The sequence below is a fragment of the Mugil cephalus genome, chromosome 1 (genome assembly GCF_022458985.1).
Source record: "Mugil cephalus isolate CIBA_MC_2020 chromosome 1, CIBA_Mcephalus_1.1, whole genome shotgun sequence".
In the NCBI taxonomy this organism is placed as follows: Eukaryota; Metazoa; Chordata; class Actinopteri; order Mugiliformes; family Mugilidae; genus Mugil; species Mugil cephalus.
The window spans coordinates 31,276,269-31,297,782 of NC_061770.1; the positions used below are offsets into that span (position 1 = coordinate 31,276,269).

The 21,514-nt window shown below is 39.9% G+C and overlaps 1 protein-coding gene and 1 long non-coding RNA gene across 2 annotated transcripts in view; both read left to right on the forward strand.

The window, feature by feature from the left end:
- The window catches only part of LOC125016187 (ladderlectin-like), a 60,516-nt gene extending 42,806 nt beyond the window's left edge, over window positions 1-17,710 (forward strand). Inside the window, exons 5-6 of the mRNA XM_047598475.1 lie at window positions 17,149-17,260; window positions 17,533-17,710. Of these exons, the coding sequence (XP_047454431.1) occupies window positions 17,149-17,260; window positions 17,533-17,564 (144 nt within the window). The 3' untranslated portion in view covers window positions 17,565-17,710. The remainder of the gene's footprint in view (window positions 1-17,148; window positions 17,261-17,532) is intronic.
- Window positions 4,365-5,268, forward strand: LOC125016857. The gene is made up of 3 exons (XR_007113777.1): window positions 4,365-4,395; window positions 4,812-4,923; window positions 5,169-5,268. It is a non-coding gene; the product is annotated as an uncharacterized LOC125016857 (long non-coding RNA).
- Window positions 17,711-21,514: the final 3,804 nt, after the last annotated feature.

Below are 21,514 nucleotides of genomic sequence, written 5' to 3' on the forward strand. Positions count from 1 at the left end.
CCTTTGCTTTTTCTTGCTGCTGCTTGAATAAACTTCCCTCTTACTGAAGTGTGTGTAAAAATCATTTTGAGGTGAAGGCAGAAACATGTAGCATGTAGGTAAATCACAATAATGATATCTGCATACACCAAGTCTCACTTACAAAGATTATTGGCTAGACAAATTCAGGCATTTATTTAAGATAATGACTAAATATTATATATATCTTTTCCCAGTCTTTGCTCTGAGTGTCTTTGAGTGCCTGGGTGTGGCCATCCAGTCAGCTCTTGCTCTGCAACTGGCTTGAACACTGGAAGTCCACCCGCCCATCATGGTTGAAGCCCACCCCCCATCAAACTGGCATCATATTATATCTACCCCGGTCTGCAGTCCAGCTCGGTACCACTACACCTTCTTCCGGGCCAGTCATTTCTACCTGCTGACATTTCATTCACAAACTTTTCTACATTTGGCTCCATGTTGCATTGCCTTGTGACATCAGAACTAAGTGGTCTGTGGATTTCGAAGCAGACATAGGCAGGGGCCTTGACAGCCTTAACCTTGGTTATTGAAGCTGTCTCTTGGCAGGGAAGGAACTGGAGCTTGTAGAAGACTAGATAAAGTCTGCCTCACCTCGACACATAGCATCAGCTCTGAAACCCAAGTCTTTGAGAGGGGTTGGATCCTCTTTTTTTTGCTGGAGTTGCTTATGCACCAGACAGCAGCTCAGAGTACCCACCCTTTTTGGAGGCCCTAGGTCGGACGCTGGATTGCGCCCCAACTAGGGACTCCAATGTGCTCTTGGGGAAATTCAAACGTCCACATGGGCAACGACAGCGAGAGCTGGGTGGACGTGACTGGGATGAATGGCCTGTCTAATCTTAATCGTGCAGTGTACAGTTATTGGACTTCTGTGTGAGTCGCAGTCTTTCCATAACTAACACCATCTTTGAAGATAAGGTTATTCATCAGTGCTCTTGGCACCATGACTGCCTAGGTGTAGGTTGATGATTGACTTTATAGTCATATCATCTGACCTGCAATCATATGTTCTGGACACTCGGGTGAAAGAGGAGCAGAGCTGTCAACTTATCACCACCTGGTGGTGAGTTGGATCAGATGGCAGGGGAAGATGCTGTGCAGACCTGGCAGTGCCAAATGAGTGAGGGTCTGCTGCAAACCCTGGTGGACGAACCTGTCAAGATGGTCTTCAACTCCCACCTCCGACTGAACTCTGACTTGCGCGTTGCAGCAGCAAAGTTGTTGGTGCCGGTCGTGGCAATAACCCCCAGACCTGCTGGTGGACACCCAGATGTGAGGGGAGCCGTCAGGAGCTTGTACACTCGGAAGGAGTTCGGAAGTAAAACCGCTGCTCCTCCATGTCGAGAGAAGCAAATAGATGTGGTTTGGGCATCTGCTAAGGGATGCCTCCAGGACACCTCCCATTACAGGTGTTCCAGGCATGTCCCACTGGAAGGAGGATACGATGGAGGGACTATATCTCTTTGAGCTTTGATATTATTCTGTTGGTAATTACAGTGGCCATGGGAGACGACTATAGTGTTTTAATCCAGTGTATAAATGATATATATTAATTCAGAATCTATTTGTATTGTCTATAATGTGTTTTAGGAGAGATTGTGGCTGTGGAGGGATGGAACGCCTTTCCGCTATTCAAAGTGGTGTCCTGGAGAACCCAATAACCACAGCACTGCACAGCACTGCATACAAATTAATTTTGGAGGTAAATACTAATTTAGCCTGAGTACTCGATGTGTTACAGGTTTAACTGATGAATGGAAAAACAAAGGCTGAGTGACAAACACCACAAATTTGGTAAATGCAAGATTCAGTGTGAACAGGTTTTTTTTTTTTTTTTAATAAAAATTAAATCTGGAAATATTGTCAATGTAAACATAGTCAGTACCAGGTTTTAGTTTATATGACGATGGACTTATGTTGTTTTTGTTGTTTTTGGTACTTTCAGCTTCCAAGTGTTGGGATGATGTGCAGTATCATGTACGCCGTCCATCTGTCTGCGCCAAGAAACTACGATGAATCCTGAAACAGAAGAACTTGTCACAAACACTGGTGGATGTGTGCTGATGTTTGTGTTTTCATGCTCTTATTTCTTAAGCTAATCACTCTGGAGCCTCTTTATATTTCTTCCATCGCTGTAACGCAACTAAAGGAGTGAAGCGACAAGTCAAATCAACAGAAGCTGGTTCGTCTCAGAGGCTTTGTGCCCTTTATAAGAACAGACCGAATGTGTTATGAAAAGAACGCTGTTAGCAAAACTTCCTTCTGCATAATGAACTCATATTTACTGATTTTAGCAAAATTAAAAGCATGAAGCATTAAAAGCTGTGTCTCTGTGAGTTTGTGTTACATGTCTTGATTTTAATAAGTATTGTTTCCCTGTCTCTTAAAAGTCTGCCCTACATAGATTCATGATCAATGCTGATCACATTGAGTGAAGTTTTGTGGAACTTGTACACTCGGAAGGAGTTCAGAGTTAAACCGCTGCTCCTCCATGTCGAGAGAAGCAAATAGATGTGGTTTGGGCATCTGCTAAGGATGCCTCCAGGACACCTCCCATTACAGGTGTTCCAGGCATGTCCCACTGGTAGGAGGATGTGATGGAGGGATTATATCTCCCATCTGACCTGGCAGCACCAGGGGCCGTCTGATTGAATATCATCACAGTAAAATTGCCAAATTAGGCCTTGAAGCGATGATTAAAAAGATTTTGAAGAAGTGAATTTCATATCTTTACATCTGGCCTGTTTCTAGACTAATGTGACTTCTCATTAATGGCTAACTTCCTCACACGGTGCGATGCATAGGGTACCAACACATCAGTTTTCTGTGATAGCGACAGTTTCCACTGTGGTGAAATGGTGGCGACTGCAAAGCAGAAAAATATGATGAGTCATGTCCCAAGACATGCACATGCAGCATGTACCAAACATTAGAAGCATTGTCAGACAGAAGAGAGACATGAGCAGAAGAAAGTGTGATCGAATCTGGTGGATGCACAGTCTATCAAAAAATAAATGACATGTCCAAGCTGTAAAGCTGTACTCTGGATAATGGTGTTAGAGTTAACGATTCTGACTTGCATCACTAAAAGCCTCACATTTTCTACAGACTGACAAGGTATCAACCCTATTCACTCAGAGATCCCACATCCTCAGTTTCACATCATGAATTTTATTGCCCCTTTATTTCAAAAATGTTGCAAAAGAACATGTACAAGCAGCTCCTCTCTGTGCTGCAGTAAAAGCTAATGACCTATTTAAAAGGTCATTTAGAAAGGGTATTTAGAAGCCCCCTTCCAGCTTGGGACCTGTCCACTTGTGGTGACTCTGCCTCCAGTTTCAACTGTGACTAGGACTGAGACGTGGAAATGCAAATTAAAGCTTAATAACTGTGACTCTGCAAGTTTATGGATGTTTAATCTTTTATATAACGCAAACATTATTGGTTACCAAACTTTTGAATTATTTAGATTGGTGTCCTGACCATGCATGATCTGATAATGGTGTTTCTCTCCATGTTGACTTCTACAAGTTCCTCATTTAGTGAGAGGTGATGAAATACGTAACTATTTAAGAGCTGTGCTTTCTCTTGAAATGTTGCGGCTTCAGGCTGGTAGAGAGAACAAAGAAGAGAGAATCACTCTGCTACAGGTCTGCTACCAAGTCTTTTCATTTTTTTCTTTTATTGAATTTTCATTATGTTGCTGTTAAATATTTCTAACGTGTGGTTCTCTTGAAGGAATCTAGAAATCAGCATCATCTCCACAATGAAGACTCTGCCACTGATTGTGTTTGTTTGTGTGGTGTTGACTTTGACTGGAGCTGATGGTGAGTATATCTTAGAGTATCATCTGCATACAGTAACATGACCCTTTACAGTAGCTAATGAATGCTACGAAAATCTCTTACAGCTCCTCCAGAAACACCCTCAGTGGGTATTTCTTCTGACATTTGATGCATGTTGTTGCTTTGATTTGTTGCAGTCAGAATAGCGTTGGTGTTTAGCTTCCCACAAAAATCTTGATTTGTCTTTAAGAATGGTTCAGTCCCAAAATAGATAGATACTAACAGAGAACTGAAAATGTACCCTCGGCAAAGACTCACATTTCTATATTACGTTCCTATTAAAGTCTATATCATAAACCTTTAACTGGAGACTATTTTCAGCATGGAGCTGCGTGATTGGGAGGTACAGATATTGTCCTGGTTGGTCTCGCTACAATGGGCGCTATTTCATCTACATTCCCACACCCATGACTTGGGCTCGAGCTGAGGTAATCACTGGGGTTATTTTGTTATGTTTAGCATCCTTTTTGTTGTGAGTCCTACTTTTGCTTCGACAACTCTCCTCATTGGAGGCAGTGATTGTCAACAGGTATTTATTTCATAATTTAAAACGAACAGATTATCGTAGTTTGTATTACTGCCTCCTCGTGTGCTCCTCCAGTCCTCCAGTCATCTATCTTCATGTGACATATTTTAATTTAATGCATTTGTGTGTCAACTGTGACAGCCTGGTGGAAATATCTATCTGATGTATCTGATGTTTCCAACAGATACGGTAGGGGCTGCATGTGGGGATGCAGTCATCTAGTTTCAATGGGAGGATGGTGGATTTGGTCCAGTTGATTGAGTTATCTGATATTTTTGAAAACTGATTTATGAATGGCTTTGATATTATTCTGTTGGTAATTACAGTGGCCATGGGAGAAGACTATAGTGTTTTAATCCAGTGTATAAATGATATATATTAATTCAGAATCTATTTGTATTGTCTATATTGTGTTTTAGGAGAGATTGTGGCTGTGGAGTGATGGAACGCCTTTCCGCTATTCAAAGTGGTGTCCTGGAGAGCCCAATAACCACAGCACTACACAGCACTGCATATAAATTAATTTTGGAGGTAAATACTAATTTAACTTGAGTACTCGATGTGTGACAGGTTTAACTGATGAATGGAAAAACAAAGGCTGAGTGACAAACACCACAAATTTGGTAAATGCAAGATTCAGTGTGAACAGGTTTTTTTTTTTTTTTTTTAATAATAATTAAATCTGGAAATATTGTCATTGTAAACATAGTCAGTACCAGGTTTTAGTTTATATGACGATGGACTTATGTTGTTTTTGTTGTTTTTGGTACTTTCAGCTTCCAAGTGTTGGGATGATGTGCAGTGTCATGTACGCCGTCCATCTGTCTGAATTATTTCAACTTGTCGTGATAGGTTTTCCTTTTGACTCCAACTGTTGGCCAGTATGTCTCACTGCAGAATGCTCTCTGCCCACGATGACCCTGTTGTCTCCTCTGTCTTTATTGTGTCTGACATCTGGATGGAAGATTGTCCTCCCCAATGTTGTCAGCTGCTTCTCAAGTGATAACTTCCCTGTCTCTGGAATCTTTTAACTTCTTAATTCTATTAAATCTACACCCAGAGAATCCACTTTGTAACTGCATGCAACTTTCTTGCTTTTCAGCTGAAAATGATTGAAGGGATTCTCACCAAAACTCAGATCATTTTTCTAATCGCTCATTCAGCGCCAGCATAACATTTAATTCAGTAATAAAATGCATTTATCTGTGTTGTTAGGCCTTCCACAGTGATTCAGCATCCCACAGAATGTTCATCAAAGAGTGACATTGTGAAAACTATACAGCACATGACACAAAAATAAGTCAGTCTCTGTTGCAACTTCTCCTTTGCTTTTTCTTGCAGCTGCTTGAATAAACTTCCCTTTTACTGAAGTGAGTGTAAAAATTATTTTGAGGTGAGGAGTCTCACTTACCAAGATTATTGGCTAGACAAATTCAGGCATTTATTTAAGATAATGACTAAATATACATATATCTTTTCCCAGTCTTTGCTCTGAGTGTCTTTGAGTGCCTGGGTGTGGCCATCCAGTCAGCTCTTGCTCTGCAACCCGCCCATCATGGTTGAAGCCCACCCCCCCATCAACCTCAGCATCATATTATATCTACCCCGGTCTCCAGTCCAGCTCAGTACCACTACACCTTCTTCCGGGCCAGTCATTTCTACCTGCTGACATTTCATTCAAAAACTTTTCTACATTTGGCTCCATGTTGCATAGCCTTGTGACACCACAACTAAGTGTCTGGTGCTTTGTGGATTTGGAAGCAGACAAAGTCTGGGGCCTTGGCGGCCTTATCCTTGGTTATTGAAGCTGTCTGGTGGATGGACGGTCTATCAAACAAATAAATGATATGACCAAGCTGTAAAGCTGTACTCTTGATAATGGTGATAGAGTTAAAGATTATGACTTGCATCACTAAAAGCCTCACATTTTCTACAGACTGAAAAGGTATCAACCCTATTCACTCAGAGATCCCACATCTTCAGTTTCACATCATGAATTTTATTGCCCCTTTATTTCAAAAATGTTGCAAAACAACATGTACAAGCAGCTCCTCTCTGTGCTGCAGTAAAAGCTAATGACCTATTTAAAAGGTCTCATTTCAGGAAGTAGCCCATCACAGAGACTGTTCAGCTTAAGTTCACACATGATCTTTTAATTCGGGCCTAGACCTGAGAACTGGGTTTGATACTGGGAACTGCACAGTAATATCACCCTTAGCCTTCAGCTGGTAACCTCTTTTGAATATCTGATCTGTGTCCGTGTCACAGGTATGAGTGTGAACAATTAAGAGGAGACTGAGTGAGGCCTCTACTGGGGAGCCACTTGCTATGATGGAAAATATCATAATAAAAAGAGTTCACTGAGAAATTCAAGCGGTAAAAGACCAGCGGTGTTGGCGCCAGTGCAACCCCAGTCTCAGTCCGTCTCTCGCTCTTCTTAATGCATGTGTGTTGGTCCAGCCTCAACATCACCTCCGTCTATCACGTACAGAAAATAGCCATTCAATATTCCAGTGTAACGCCTGAGAAACCCTTTGGAAAATGATAACTAAACTGCAACCTGAGTCCATAGATAAATAAATCCGAAGGCAAACCAAAATAATCCTGCATGCAACGTAAACCCAAGCAAATTAAAATAAAGAAAAATTCAGGGGTTTCTCCTGTTTTGCAGTCTGTACAACAATAAGCGATGAGGAAGGGAGTGGAATAAAGGCTGTACTTAGCTCGGAGGGGTGAAGCTAGCCTCTACCGCACCACATATACCACGATGCGTCTCCCCTGTATCCGTCTGTCCTTTTCCTCTCTCTTCTGTACTTCCTTCGGCTCGTTTTCACTTCCCAGGTACCGCCGCCCCTTGCTCCTCCACCAACCACACACCTGTCCCCTCTGTCCTTCCAGGGAAGTACTGGATGATATAAAAACCCTGTTAAGACAAAATTAAGAACAGCGGCCCACCGCCCCCCGCCAGAGTCCCACACCAAAACATTCTCACTCTGTGCCCGCGGGGGTTTTCTCTGGGTACTCCGGTTTCCTCCCACCTCCAAAGACATGCTCATTAGGCTAATTGGTGACTCTAAATTGACCCTAGGTGTGAGTGTGAGTGCAAATGGTTGTATGGTTCAGTGTTAGTCCTGTGATAGGCTGGCGGCCTGTCCAGGGTGTACCCCGCTTCTCGCCCAATGCCAGCTGGGATAGGCTCCAGCAACCCACGTGACCCCAGTGAGGATTAAGCGGTCTGGAAGATGAGATGAAATGAGATACCCTGATCTCCTGTTATGACATAATTTTAAGGAAGGAATTTAAGGAACTGCCTTCATGATATTAAAACCTGGATTAATGACAACTTCCTGCAGCTGGACTTGAATGAGACTGAAATTGTGACTGGATTGCAGCAGTTGATGAAGCAAATTTCACCATCAACTGGTTCTCTCTGCAATAACATATGTCGTCCAGCCCTGTTTTTAACATACCTAAAACATTTCCAAAATGTGGGCCATTTTATCTTCCAAAGAACAGTTAAAATGGTTTTATTATTGTTGTGCCTGGACTACTGTTTCAGTCTATTTACATGTTACCTATAAATCAGTTTTAGAGTGTATAATATTCGGATACCAGGCTTTAACCAGAATCAGGTAAAAAGGGTCACTCTGGTTCAAGCTGGTCACCAGTGGCTCCCAGTACGTTTTAGAATAGATCTGAATATTACTTAAAAGCTCTTGATGGCCTCAGCTATATCACTGAGAGGTTCACAAGGGCCCCTCAACCATTAAATGACCTCAATGAGGAAATCCGGTCAGCTGACTTTATGGACCTTTAAATCTCTACTGAATAATGGTCTTATCCAATTTGTATGGTATTTTCTGTGTTTCCTTTTCTTAAATAGTTTTTATTGACGTTTATTTCGGGGAAAATATGTGAAATAAGTGGCTGCTTCATGCTGTCAAACTATTAACAGATCGAGAGATTTGTAGAATATCACTCTCTAATTATAAGTGCCATCAACTCTTTGAAAAAATATTGGTGGACACTGAATCATACTCAAAACAGAAGTAACGTTCTGAACTTACTTTATCTAATAATGGTATTTTTCTCTTGATCTGAGTCAGTTCCTCATTTTGTGGGATGTTTCATATCCCTTGTGCCAAAGAAAATGATCAAAGTATAAGAAAATAGGGTCTGGCTTATCGCTTTCTGAAATGAGAAGAAAAGAAGCACAATGCCTGACCATCTTCCCTAAAAAAGTGATCAAACAAAACTCACACCAGTGCGTCAACCCCAGACCTAGTGAGGTAATAACATGAACTACGTGAGTGGCCAGCTGTAGACAGTACCCCAGCCTAAATGCTCTATCTCCCACAACAAACCTTACAAGGATGGGGCAAAGCAGGAGCAGAGCACAAACAAGTCGCAAAGATAGTTTAAATAGTTCCCCCCATCTCTGACTGTTGTGTACCTGCAGAAGCCAACAAGTGTCCATCTCCTGTCATTTCCACTTGCAGGAACAGAGGGAGAGAGAGACACACAAAAACAACCTTCCTCTCTGTACCACGTAACCGATGAGGAGATAAGAAACTATACTTAACAGCTGTTACTTCCCTTGAATTGTTGCGTCTTCAAGCTGGTGAGAGGATGATCACAAAAGTAATTCTCTGCAGGTTATCTACTCTACCAACTCTTATCTTCCTTTATCTTTATGAACTGTTCATTATGTGGGCGAGTTAAAAATTTCTAACATGTCTGTTCTCTTAAGCAGAAATCAGCATCATCTCCGCAATGAAGACTCTGTCAACACTGATGTGTGTTTGTTTGTATGGTGAGGACTCTGACTGGAGCTGAATGGTGATTATATCGTAGAGTACCATCTGCATACAGCTGGCATGACACTTTACGATATCTAATACTACGGTTTACGGGTTATCTCTCAGTGCGTTATCATGGCAGTGGAAAAAAACCTAATTATTTGCCTTAAACGACTATAACAAAGAACTTAATGCATGTAAACATGTGTGACTCCATTAAAATTCGGGTAAGGCTACTTCACCCCTCCTCCGACTAACTCTCAAATGAGTTTCTCATCATCTGATTGAGACGTCCAATAATGCTACTGAAAACAGACTTTTCAATCGTTTAATGCTGTGCGCAGCTCTAAGCGAGCGCTGTGCTGGTGTGTGACCCCCGGATAAAAACGTCCAAGAACAGCCGGACGCAGAAGAAGAAGAGAAACAGAGCCGTCTGAGGGATAGCGTCAGAACTTACCTGCACTAGAACAAGCGCGAACTATACTACAAGATTAAAAAATTACTAATATCCGTCTGGTTGTTGTTTGAGATGCCGGTCCACCGTATGAACGACTCTAGTTTATTTTATCAGGTAATAGGTCAACCCGGAAATCGGGCCATATTAACGTGGTATTTACCCGCTGAAAAGATACGTTTCGCCACCTAGTGTGGAGGAGGAGAACAGATTTTCGATTTTTTGCTGCATGTAAACTTGGACAAGAACTGTAGCGAGAAAGTCGAATTTTGAGCAAAGCTCGATTAAGCTCTGCATGTAAACGCACTGCTATGAAAATCTCTCACAGCTCCTCCAGAAACACCCTCAGTGGTATTTCACAACATTTCTTCTGACTTGCTCTTTAGAGTTTGAGATGGTTTAGTCCCAAAACATAAGTTACTAATAGAGAACTGAACAATTTATAAGTTTCGATTTACCCTCATCAAGACTCAAATTCTTATGTTATAGTTGCTTTAAAAGCTCTATAAATATGAACTTTACGTGAGTCTATTTTCAGCAAGATCATCTGATCAAGAGGTCCACACCATTGTCCTGTTGGTCTGAGTACAATGGACTGTTTCATCTTCATTCCTACCTACATGACATGGCAAGAGCCGAGGTAATCACTGGTTTTTATTTGTTATTCTTGGGTTGTGATTCCTTCTTTTAGTTTGAAAACTCTCATTTGTCTCTATTTATCCTCCGCTGCAGAGAAACTTGTCATCCCTGGGTGGAAACCTTGCATCGGTCCGTGATGTCTTTGAGTACGCAAGGCGATCCAGAAGGTGATACAGAGAAGCTCTCATAGTTCCAGAAACATGATCGGCTAGGCAGTGAATCCCAAGAGGTATTTATTTCACCATTTCAAATAAAAATTATAATCTTCCAGATGCATGTCTGGTACATTGCAGTGTTTGCCTGTAATGTATATAACTGGACAGAGCTTGTTGAACTACATGTTGTAATGGCAATAAGGTTATTCTATTCTGTTATTTTCTATTAAATTATTTTAGTTTGTATCCACACCCTCATTATAAAACCTCCAGTTGTCGTCTCATGTGGCACTTTTTGTATTTTAAGTATTTACAAAGGTTTTGAATATATAATATTCAAAACACACACACACATAAATATATATATATAATATATATATTAAATTGAGAATCTATGTGTCTACGTCTATCTTTGTTTTAGGATGGTGTCTGGCTGTGGAGTGATGGGATGACTTTCCACTATACAAACTGGTGTGATGGGGAGCCCAATAACGTTGGGGGTCAACAGAACTGCATACATATGAATACTGGAGGTAAATTCCAAAGTGCTGGATGTGTGACTGGTGAAACTGATAAATGTTAGACAAAAGTTTACTGACTTGATAAAGAAAGAAACATATATTAGTAATTCTGTGACTCAGTATCTGATACAGAATATTTTATTTATATCACTATCAGTGTAAAACACTTTATTTATTTATATATTTTTTAATTGAAATAAAATGATGTCCTATGTTATTGTAGTCAGGATCAGTTATTAGCTGGTGTGGAGCGACGGACTGATTTCTTTTTTGGTGGTTTTGTGGTTCTTGCAGGGTCCAAGTGCTGGGATGATGTGCAGTGTCATGTACACCGTCCCATCTGTCTGCTCCCAAAAAAATATTTAATATCAAATGAAAATCCTGAAACAGAAGAACTTGTCACAAACAACTGGTGATGTGTGCTGATGTTTGTGTTTTCATGCTCTTGTTTCTTAAGCAATACACTCGGAATCTCTTTATAATTCTTCTATCGCTGTACAACCAACTAAGGAGTGTAAGCGACAAGTCAAATCAACAAAGCTGTTCGTCTCCGAGGCTTTGTGCCTTTTTAATAAGAACAGACTGAATGTGATATGAAAAGAACGCTGGTTTAGGCAAAACTTCCTTCTGCACAATCAACTGTATTAAACGATTTTTGCAAAATTAAAAAAGCCAAAGTATTGAAACAAGTTGTCTCTGTGAGTGTAGTGTTACGTGTCCTTTTTTTTATGAGTATTATCTTTGTCCCTGTCTCCTAAAAGTCCTGCCCAACATAGTATTATGGTCATGCTCCATCACATGTGACTGAAGTATTTTCTATTTTCTCTCATGGATCAGGAACACATCCAACATGAGAAGGGTTCTAATAAGACATGTGTTCACTTCATAGGTTAAAAGAAAAAGTCAAGAGTTTACAGTGAATACTTGCACCCCTGACAGGCAGCTTGTAATCCATCTATCTGTCCACACAAGGTGGTGCTGTAGTTTTGTTTTATCAGCTCAGCAGCCACTGCAGGACTAGAGATTAAAAGTAGGTCATAGTGATTACTGTGTAGAGTTCTTCTTGGAATGAAGAAGTCACTAAACAGATCCGATATGTTTTTCATGTTGTTTTGGTCTTTGATACCCTTTCATTGTTAGATTATATCATTTTGTTTCTACTATCATGTACCAGTCTTCTATTCCCAATGGTTCTGGGTGTTCTAAAAGGGAAAAGTCAAAATGGTGCTCTTCTATCTAGAAATAGGAGGTCACTTTGCGATGTTACCAGGATAATTCTTTCAGAGATCGATGACTGAAGTGAATGTATTTGCAACATGGTTCCTTTATTTTGACTCCAACCCTGTTGGTCAGTATGGCTCATTGCAGGACCCCAATGTCTCCTCCTCTGTTTGTAATGTGTGTGTCATCTCTACTTATTCTTCTGCTTTTTATTTTTCATCTGGCGAGGTTAGGCTAGGGCTAGGGTTAGGGTTAGTGTTACCTCCCAAGGTGTTAACCAGGAAATGAAGGGAGAAAAACAAAAAAAATTGTTTCCAGCCAAGAAAAACGATGCAGAGACCAGATACTGTGTGAAAAATTGTTCTTTATTTAGGATAGTTTGACAACCTTAACTGAGAGCACTGGCCACAAACCAGACCGGGACCAAACAAACCACCAACAAACCCAAAGCACCACCACACCTGGGGGAAACAAAGACACAGAATTAACCAATGACAAAACTAACAAAAAGCATCACTACGCCTGGGGGGAAAAAACAAAACAATCATCCTCTTTTACACTGAAAAGAGTATTAAGTACGTCACCGTCAAGACAACAGGCACCAACTGTCGAGCAACACCAACCTGAGTAGAAGCAGCTGGAGGCTGGAGGAGGGGGAGATCACCTAGAAAAAGGAGAGTGGACAGAGAGACACCCAAACCCACCACAACAACTGCACATGGCAATCCATGTATTTGGTAACAGTTAGGGTTAACTTTAGAGGCAGACAGTCGTCCACCAGAAGACTTTCTGATAAAGTAATAACTTTTGTGTCTCTGCAAAATACTGAATTTGGTATTAAATTTAGCATCCAGAAAAAACCCTTGATGTATGTAAACTCGGAGATTTACTTGTTGGAAACTGATCTTTAAAAATAATAATTAATTATTAAGCCCCCGGGGCAACACACTGAGGCCACAGTGTCTAACGTCTACTGCTCAAGCATCCTTTCACCTACAGACCATCATTTAAACTCTAAACGAGTACGTGTGTGTATTGTGTATCAAGAACTCCAAATCCTGCTCAGTATCACTCACATCTTCTTCCAGATGAGGTCTCTTCCCTGGCATCTTTCTGTTTACTAGAATGGAATTAAATATTGTCAGTGTTCTTCGTCCTGTATCCTCAAACATTCAACAATCCACAAGCGAGGAGAATTAGTGTGTGGCATTTGTCTTCGTCCAGTAGACCTGAACACAGAAGCATGAGGAACCCGTCAAACTAGAAACACTGTTAAACACGGCCCAGTGGTGTGATTTTCATAATCCCACAAAATCCTAACCTGGAGGCTCTTTATGTGTCTTTTATTACCGTAACGCCCTCTGAAGAAGAGAAGCGACAAGTCCTGATAACAGAAGTAGGGTTGTCTCAGAATTGTTTTGTTGCCGTGCAACCAGTTCAATACAAATATACAATATTTTAACAATATAACTTGAAAAAAAATAATCACAATACAATCTTTTTCATTAATATTTATTATAATTAAACCAATACTGTATCCGCAGAGTATTGGCAGAACCATATGCTGGTTTGGAGGTCTCCTTTGATGTATTTCAACCTTTTCTCAAAAGTTTGACTTTATTCTCGACATTGAGATTTGTGTCTTGAAATTACCTTAAAAGTGCCTGAAGAAAACCAAATCTACTCCTCTAATTTGTTTTCCCATGCTATCCCTAATACTCTTTCATACTTACCACACAGCACAGAGATACTTGTTTCAGTGGTTCAGCTCCTTTCAGTTAGCAAACAAGAACAGTAAAGATGAGTTCTTCGAGCCATTATCGTTTCTGCTTTAGATCTGATTCATCGATTCCCCTTTACCGAATGTAACCGGGTGGCTGTTTACCCATGTTGTGTTTCCTCAGGGTTGGTGTTGAATGAGTCTCGTTATGAATGACACGTCCCTTTACGATGCACCTGTAGGGCGGCCGCATCATGACTGCTAATGCACACAGTTTATATAGCCCGCTTTACGGTGTGTGGGTCCTCTCACCTCTCCCAAGCGTGTGCCGCGTGCAGCTCTGAGGAACATTGGAACCTGGTCGTAGACGCTGTGGTTCAGTCCCCCAGGTCGCAGTGTTGGGCTGGCATGGGCGGGATTTCTGTCTTCCTGTACATGTAGGCTGTCGCTGGTCCCGCCATAGCTGCTTTGGGGCTAGTGTTCTAACAGCGAGCCGATGGCCCGATGTGCCCCCTCCATTTCCTCTGCCTCTTGCTAACCTATTTTTTTAAATCTCTTACTCTTCTTGGCCAGTGCCTATGATTAATAGTGGTAGTACGGCCCGCTCTGAAAATTCACAAACCCTATAAATGCAGTAATTACGGCGATTTTAGTAAGTACAAAAGCCCCAACTTGTTAGGTGGGGTGTTTTTTTTTTTGTCTATTGCTTTGAGGTATCTGCAAACTTTGCATTTCGTTTTTTTTATATCGAGTCTCTCTTTGTTTGCTTTGAGTTTGCAGTTTGTGGTTGAGGGACAGTTATTGGTTTGTGTTTAAAATAGGCCAGATCTCCAAACCAATGGAGGCGTTGGCACTCTCCTACCTACTCAGATCCTCAGGGTGTGACTACTGAAGATAACATGGGTGTACTATATAAATGTTTTTAGATGAATAACTTAAAAAAAAGATTTTATTGTGAAGAAGGGAAACAAATTTGTTTATTTTTTCCATTACCTTGTGCTGGGGGTTTATTCATTTGCGTACTTACCTGTTGCATGGGGTGTTTTTGGGAAACCCTTAAGGAGATGATTTTTACAAAATTATGGAAGAGGTATTGTTATCATATTATTCCTACTCCGAATATGGGGCAGGGTAACACTTATTTTGGAAATCATTTTGTATTTTGTTGGGAACCAATACAGAAAAAAAAAACTCTGCTCTTACGAAATGGTATGAAATATGACACGGACAGATGTGGTCAGAGAAGAGCTCATGTGACACTGTTCCATCCAAAGTTCAATCAACTGTGGCTGATGAAATGTCATCAGTCAATGTAAACATATGTACCAATTTTAAAATATAATCTGGAGATACTCATAAGATTGAGAAAGAATGGAACATCCGTATGCTCCTGTTCCCCTCCGTGGACTACAACTGGAAAGTTGGCATGAAGAACCACCTGCTTGCTTCTGCAAAGTGCTGCCAGACAATGTGGTAATGGAACAGTATCCGTACAGGTTATCGAGAGACGTGGAGTTATAATTATTTGCAACTAAATGACTTTCATGTATAAATGGAATCCAAATATTCTGAGGAATTAAAGGTGGATACACCAGACTGAGATGGACGAGACAATGCAACTTAAAGTCATAGACTGTTGCTGCACACAGACATAAAAATAATTAACTAGGCTTTAACCTAAGCTGTGTGAATTTCTTCTGGTATGTAATAAATGAATAATACAACATCCCAAATCACTTGGTAAATTTTCCAATTAGCTATACAGTAATGTCAATATTTAGCAACTGACACAGTGGAAACAATAAACCTTAACCATCTTGTGTCCCTTTCAATCTTTGTTTGATTTGAAATCGTATTTATGGTGTTGGTCTATTCTGCACACAAACAGAGAGTGATGAGAGGTGATTGAACTGATTTAAGAGCTGTCCGTGGCTCTTGAAATGTTGTGGCTTCAGTCTGGCACAGTGGAATAAGAAGAGCGGATCACTCCCCCCCCTACTGCAGGTCTGCTATCAACTATTATCCGTCTTTTCCCTTCACACATTTTCATCCTGTGGGTGATACAAATCTTTCCTCACATGTCTGGTTCTCTTGACTGAAGCTAGAAATCAGCATCATCTCCGCAATGAAGACTTTGGCAGTGATTGGTGATTGTTTGTGTGGTGATGACTCTGATTGAGCTGATGGTGAGTATATCGTAGAGTAATCCGTCCCTGCATACAGTAACAAAGAGACCTTGTTGCAGTAAGCTAATCGAATGCTGTGAAAATCTCTTCCAGCTCCTCCAGAAACTAAGTCTAGTGATTATTATTCCCCCCCCCAAAAAAAAAAAAAACCCCTTTGGGGGGTCAGTGGGTATTTCTCGATTTCAGATTTTCTTCTGATCATTTGATGCATTTTGTGATCTTTTGCAGTCAACGAGTGGTTTGTTGTTCAGCTTCGTAGAAAATTTTGACCTCTAGTAAAGAATGGTCGTTCCAAAACATAGTTATGACTGACAATTTTTTTTCCAGTTAAAATTTATAATCGCAACGACTCACACTGTTATGTTATTTGCCTCTAAATGTTCATATATTTAAACCTTTTCAGCAAAGATCATCAAGAGGTGCACACATTTCCCTGGTTGGTCTGAGTACAATGGACGCTGTTTCATCTTCATGATCCTACCCCCATGACTTGGGCTAGAGCCTGAGGTATTCACGTGGTTTTATTTTGTTACGTCGTGGTTGTGATCCTTCTTTTAGCTCTTTGACAACTCTCATTGTCTGTGTTTATCTCCACTGCAGAGAAACTGTCAGTCCCTGGTGGAAAACCTTGCATCGGTCCGTGATGTCTTTGAGTACCATTGCGATCCAGAAGGGATATGGAGTACACTCATAGTCGTAACCAAAAACATGGATTGGAGGCGTGATGCCGAAGAGGTATTTTATTTCATCATGTCGAATGAATAAATTATAAATCATCCCATGCATGTCTGGTAACATTGCTGTGTTTGCCTGTAATTATATACTTACTTGGGACAAGCTGTTGATTACATGTTGTATGGTACTTACAATGACAAAAGGAATTCTATTCTGTTATTTTACTATTAAATTATTTTAGTTTGTATCCACAACCTTCTTTTAATCCTCCCTCCCAGTTTGCCATCACATGTGGCATTTTTTATTTCAAGTATTTACAAGGTTTTGAATATATATATATATATATTAATTGAGAATCTATGTGTCTATGTCTTTCTTTGTTTTAGGATGGTTTATGGCTGTGGAGTGATGGGACGCCTTTCCACTATTCAAACTGGTGTGATGGAGAGCCCGATAACTACTTTGGTCCACAGAACTGCATGCAAATGAATTTTGGAGGTAAATTCCAAAGTGCTGGATGTGTGACTGGTGAAACTGATAAATGGTAAAAGACAAAAGTTTACTGACTTGATACAGAAAGAAACATATGTTAGTATTTCTGTGAACGCAAGTATCTGATCAGAATATTTTATTTATTTCACATCAATGTAAACAGTTTAATTATTTTTTAGTTGAAATAAGGAAATAAAGTTTATGTTATTGTAGTCAGTGTCAGGTATTAGCTGGTGTGGAGCTGGACTGATTTCTTTTGTTTGTTTTGGTTCTTGCAGGGTCCAAGTGCTGGGATGATGCGCTTTTGTAATAACCGCCGTCCATCTGTCTGCTCCAAGAAAATACGATGAAACACAAGAACTTGTCACAAACACTGGTGGATGTGTGCTGATGTTTGTGTTTTCATGCTCTTGTTTCTTAAGTTAATCACTCTGGAGCCTCTTTATATTTCTTCTATCGCTGTAACGCAACTAAAGGAGTGAATGGGGGCGACAAGTCAAATCAACAAAGCCTGGATCTCTCAGAGGCTTTGGTGCCTTTTCGTAGAACAGACTGATGTGTTATGAAAAAGAACACTGTTTAAGCAAAACTTCCTTTCTGCACAATCAACTCGCATTTACTGATTTTGCAAACTTAAAAAGTCTGAAGCATTAAAGAAGTGTCTCTGTGAGTGTCTGTTACATGTCTTGGATTTTATGAGTATTATTTCCCTGTCTCTTAAAAGATCCTCCGTACATAGATTTCATGATCAATGCATCACATGAGTGAAGTTTTGCATTGTCCCCCTTTGAAAGTTTCCCTTCGTTGAATATTGCAACACTGAGCGGTTTGGTACGCAGCATGTCTCCGCCATAATTGGAATGTGGCAAATCTGCCCTGTAAATTAATAAAAGAGGCATGACTGAAAGTGCTTTAAGTTATGAACACACACACTAATATATATTGGGAAACAAACAGTAATAATTTATATATATGTTATTTAAATTATAGATTTTTTAATTATTATTAAAATAAATTATTTTTTACTTCAACTATCTGCATACTTGTCATTGTATTCAATGGTAGAGAACTTAACCCATGTGAGCCTTTCAGAAAGTATTAGCCCAATTTTTACACCAAAATACACCTATGCCATAGCCTGTAAAGGTTGACCAAAGGCACCTGCAGAATAGTAGGAATAACCTTAATGTATATTTTATCTACATGGTTGCACTGATGAACATTATATTATTGTTCCATTATATTATATTTTCATCCTCCCAACATTTCTGAATGTGCTTGGAGGACACACCGCATTGCCACCATCATGATGAGGAAGATTGCCTGGAATTATCTGGTCTGAAGGAGCATTGAGTTCTATCCCCCTAAAACAACATACAAACCCCACATTTACAAATACAGTTTTAACAACTAATATTCATATATAATAGCAAAACAAGTGTCATCGATGTTAACAGCCTTAGCTAGATCTCGATCAACTGTCCAAACAACAACCTATTAAAAACATAAATTGCATATTTAACCAAACCAAGTACAACCATCAACAGTTCCACCCGTTAAACTTCCTTTTCATTCTTACCAGTGAAAAGTAATACTGTGAGATCTGGTTTGTACTGTAAACCTGTTGGTACACTTTCACATAAAATGTTACCATGGATATTCTTTCAGAGACACCGCTGAAGTGAATTATTTCAACTTGTTGCAATCTGATTTCCATTATTTTGACTCCACCTGTTGGTCAGTATGGCTCACTGCAGGATGCTCTATGTTCACGATGACCCTGGTGTCTCTCCTCCTCTGTCTGTAATATGTGTGTCATCTCGACTTCTTTGTGTGCTCATTGTGTTCATTTTTCATTAGGTGAGGCTAGGCTAGGGTTAGGGTTAGGGTTAGGGTTAAGGTTAGGGTTGGAGAAAAGGTTAGGGTTACCATTCGAGGCAGACAGTCACCCACTTTCAAACTTGTTTTTGTTTGAGGTTCATTCTCAGAACGGAAGATTTTATGCTCAGGTAATAACTTTTGTGAATCATTCATCGTGTCTCTGTAATGTTTTAACTTCTTAATTATATTCAATTTACATCTACAAATAAAACAATTCATAACTGTATGTAACTTTGGAGGATTTCTTGTAGGAACTGAGCTATAAAAATAATAATACTGTTATAATTAATATAGTCTAGGACGACTTGGCTGTTACTATACTCGGGTGCCTGAGAATGATTGAAGGATTTTTACAACAAGCCCTGATCATTTTTTAATCACCCAATTCAGCAGCTAGCGTAACCTTAATTCATAATAATAACGCATTTAACCTGTGTTGTTCAGTAATTTTTAGCCTTCATCCACAGTGATTTAACATCCTACAGAATCAAAAAGGGACACGGTGAAAACTCTCCTGCAGCACATGAATAAAAAATAAACTTTCTTCACTGTTTCCCCTTTGCTTTTGCTGTTGCTTGAATAGACTACACTGTTTACAAACTTCATGTAAAACTCCATTTTACATGAGATGAACGGGTCAAACATGGTAACAAATAGGTTCAAGTCCAATAATTATACCTGTATACACCAAGTCTCATATACCCAAGATTATTGGCTAAGTGAGCTCAGCAATTTTAAGAATAATGACAAAATTATATATGTCTCTTTTCCTAGTTTTGTCTCTGAGTGTTTTTGGAAATGTCTGATTAACAAGTGTCATGGCTGACAAAGAATTGGTCTGTTTTTAAATCCTTCTGTTTTCCTCAGAAGTCCAATTCAGCTCCAGTAAAAGAAAATGAACATGTAAGGGGGGGGGGGGTGGGGGAAAAGGTGGGGGACATTGTTTCCATACTGCTCATGTGACACTGCAAAGAGACTCCTTGTTTCCAAACACAGCACTCAAAAAGAGTACTTAAAAAGAAAGACAACAAACAGCATTATTGGCACTTTAAAGTATAAAGTGGTAAAGATGGTCAGACATCTGTTTCCAACTAGTCAGAGTAAACACTCTTTTTCTTGAGGAGGGTTGGTTGATGTCGTAACTTTGACTACTGTTGATTTTGTGTTTGTTCTGTAGAATGTCCATCAGACATGAAAAGAAGACCATCAGACCATAAACTGTAATACTGACCATAAAAGACTTTTGATTAGTTCTGTGTACCAACTTAGACTTCTGAAGCTGTGGTATCACATATAAATAATTCCCGCTTACAAGCACAGCAAAAAAATAAACAGTGACAAAATGCTAAAGTTTTCTGATTGCTGATAAAAACAGCTGTATCTAAATAACACAAATGTATGTGAACACTTATATAATTTCATTGCCTGAGTCATCGTGACTGGCCACAGTCTCGTAAAATTCTACCACACTATCACCGTGTGTGAGAAAGAAAGTAAATATGTGCATGAGTGAATACCACTATTCCAGAATCAACAAGCAGCATCACTTTGTTCAGAAAAAAGGATATCTGCGAAGTGGGAAGGCTTAAATCCCTCGTCCAACTTGTGTCCAAGGTATGGAGCTTTTTGTTGGATTTGGATTAAGAAATATTTTGTTAGTTTATTCACCTGCATGTAAACATTGTGAGTGAACATTGGAGCAGTGAGGAGTAAGAGGACAAGAAAGAGAACTGCAGGTGAACAGGTACTGTCTGACCTGAGTTTGGTGTGATCTATTCGAATTATGCCTGATATTTCTTGTGTTCACAATGCTGATTATGGACTACAACATATTGGCAAAACCTCGGGACTTGTGTTTGAGCTCACCGCCCTTAGATCTTTGGCTGATGAAATGTCATCAGTCAATGTAAACATATGTACCATAATTTTAAAAAATAACCAGAAGAACACTCATGAGATTGAGAAAGAATGGAACATTCCGAATGCTCCAGTGGGTGGACTACACGGAAAGTTGATCTGAAGAATATTATTTCAACATGTTTGCTTCCTTGACTGAAGCCAGAAATCAGCATCATCCTCCACACTATGAAGCCTTTGCCAGTGAGTGTGATTGTTTTGTTTGTGATGACTCTGACTGGAGCTGATGGTGAGTAATTGCAGCGTATCGCACTGCATACAGTAACAGAGACTTGTTGCAGCTGCTAATGAAAATGCTGTGAAAATCACTTCCAGCTCCCTTCCAGAAGCAAAATCTAGTTGATATTTAAATTGTCAGTGGTACATTCTAGATTTTCAATTTCTTCTGCATTTTGAATGCATGTTGTTGATCTTTTTGCAGTCAGACAAGACTAGACAGCTTCCTAGAAAATGTTGGATCTC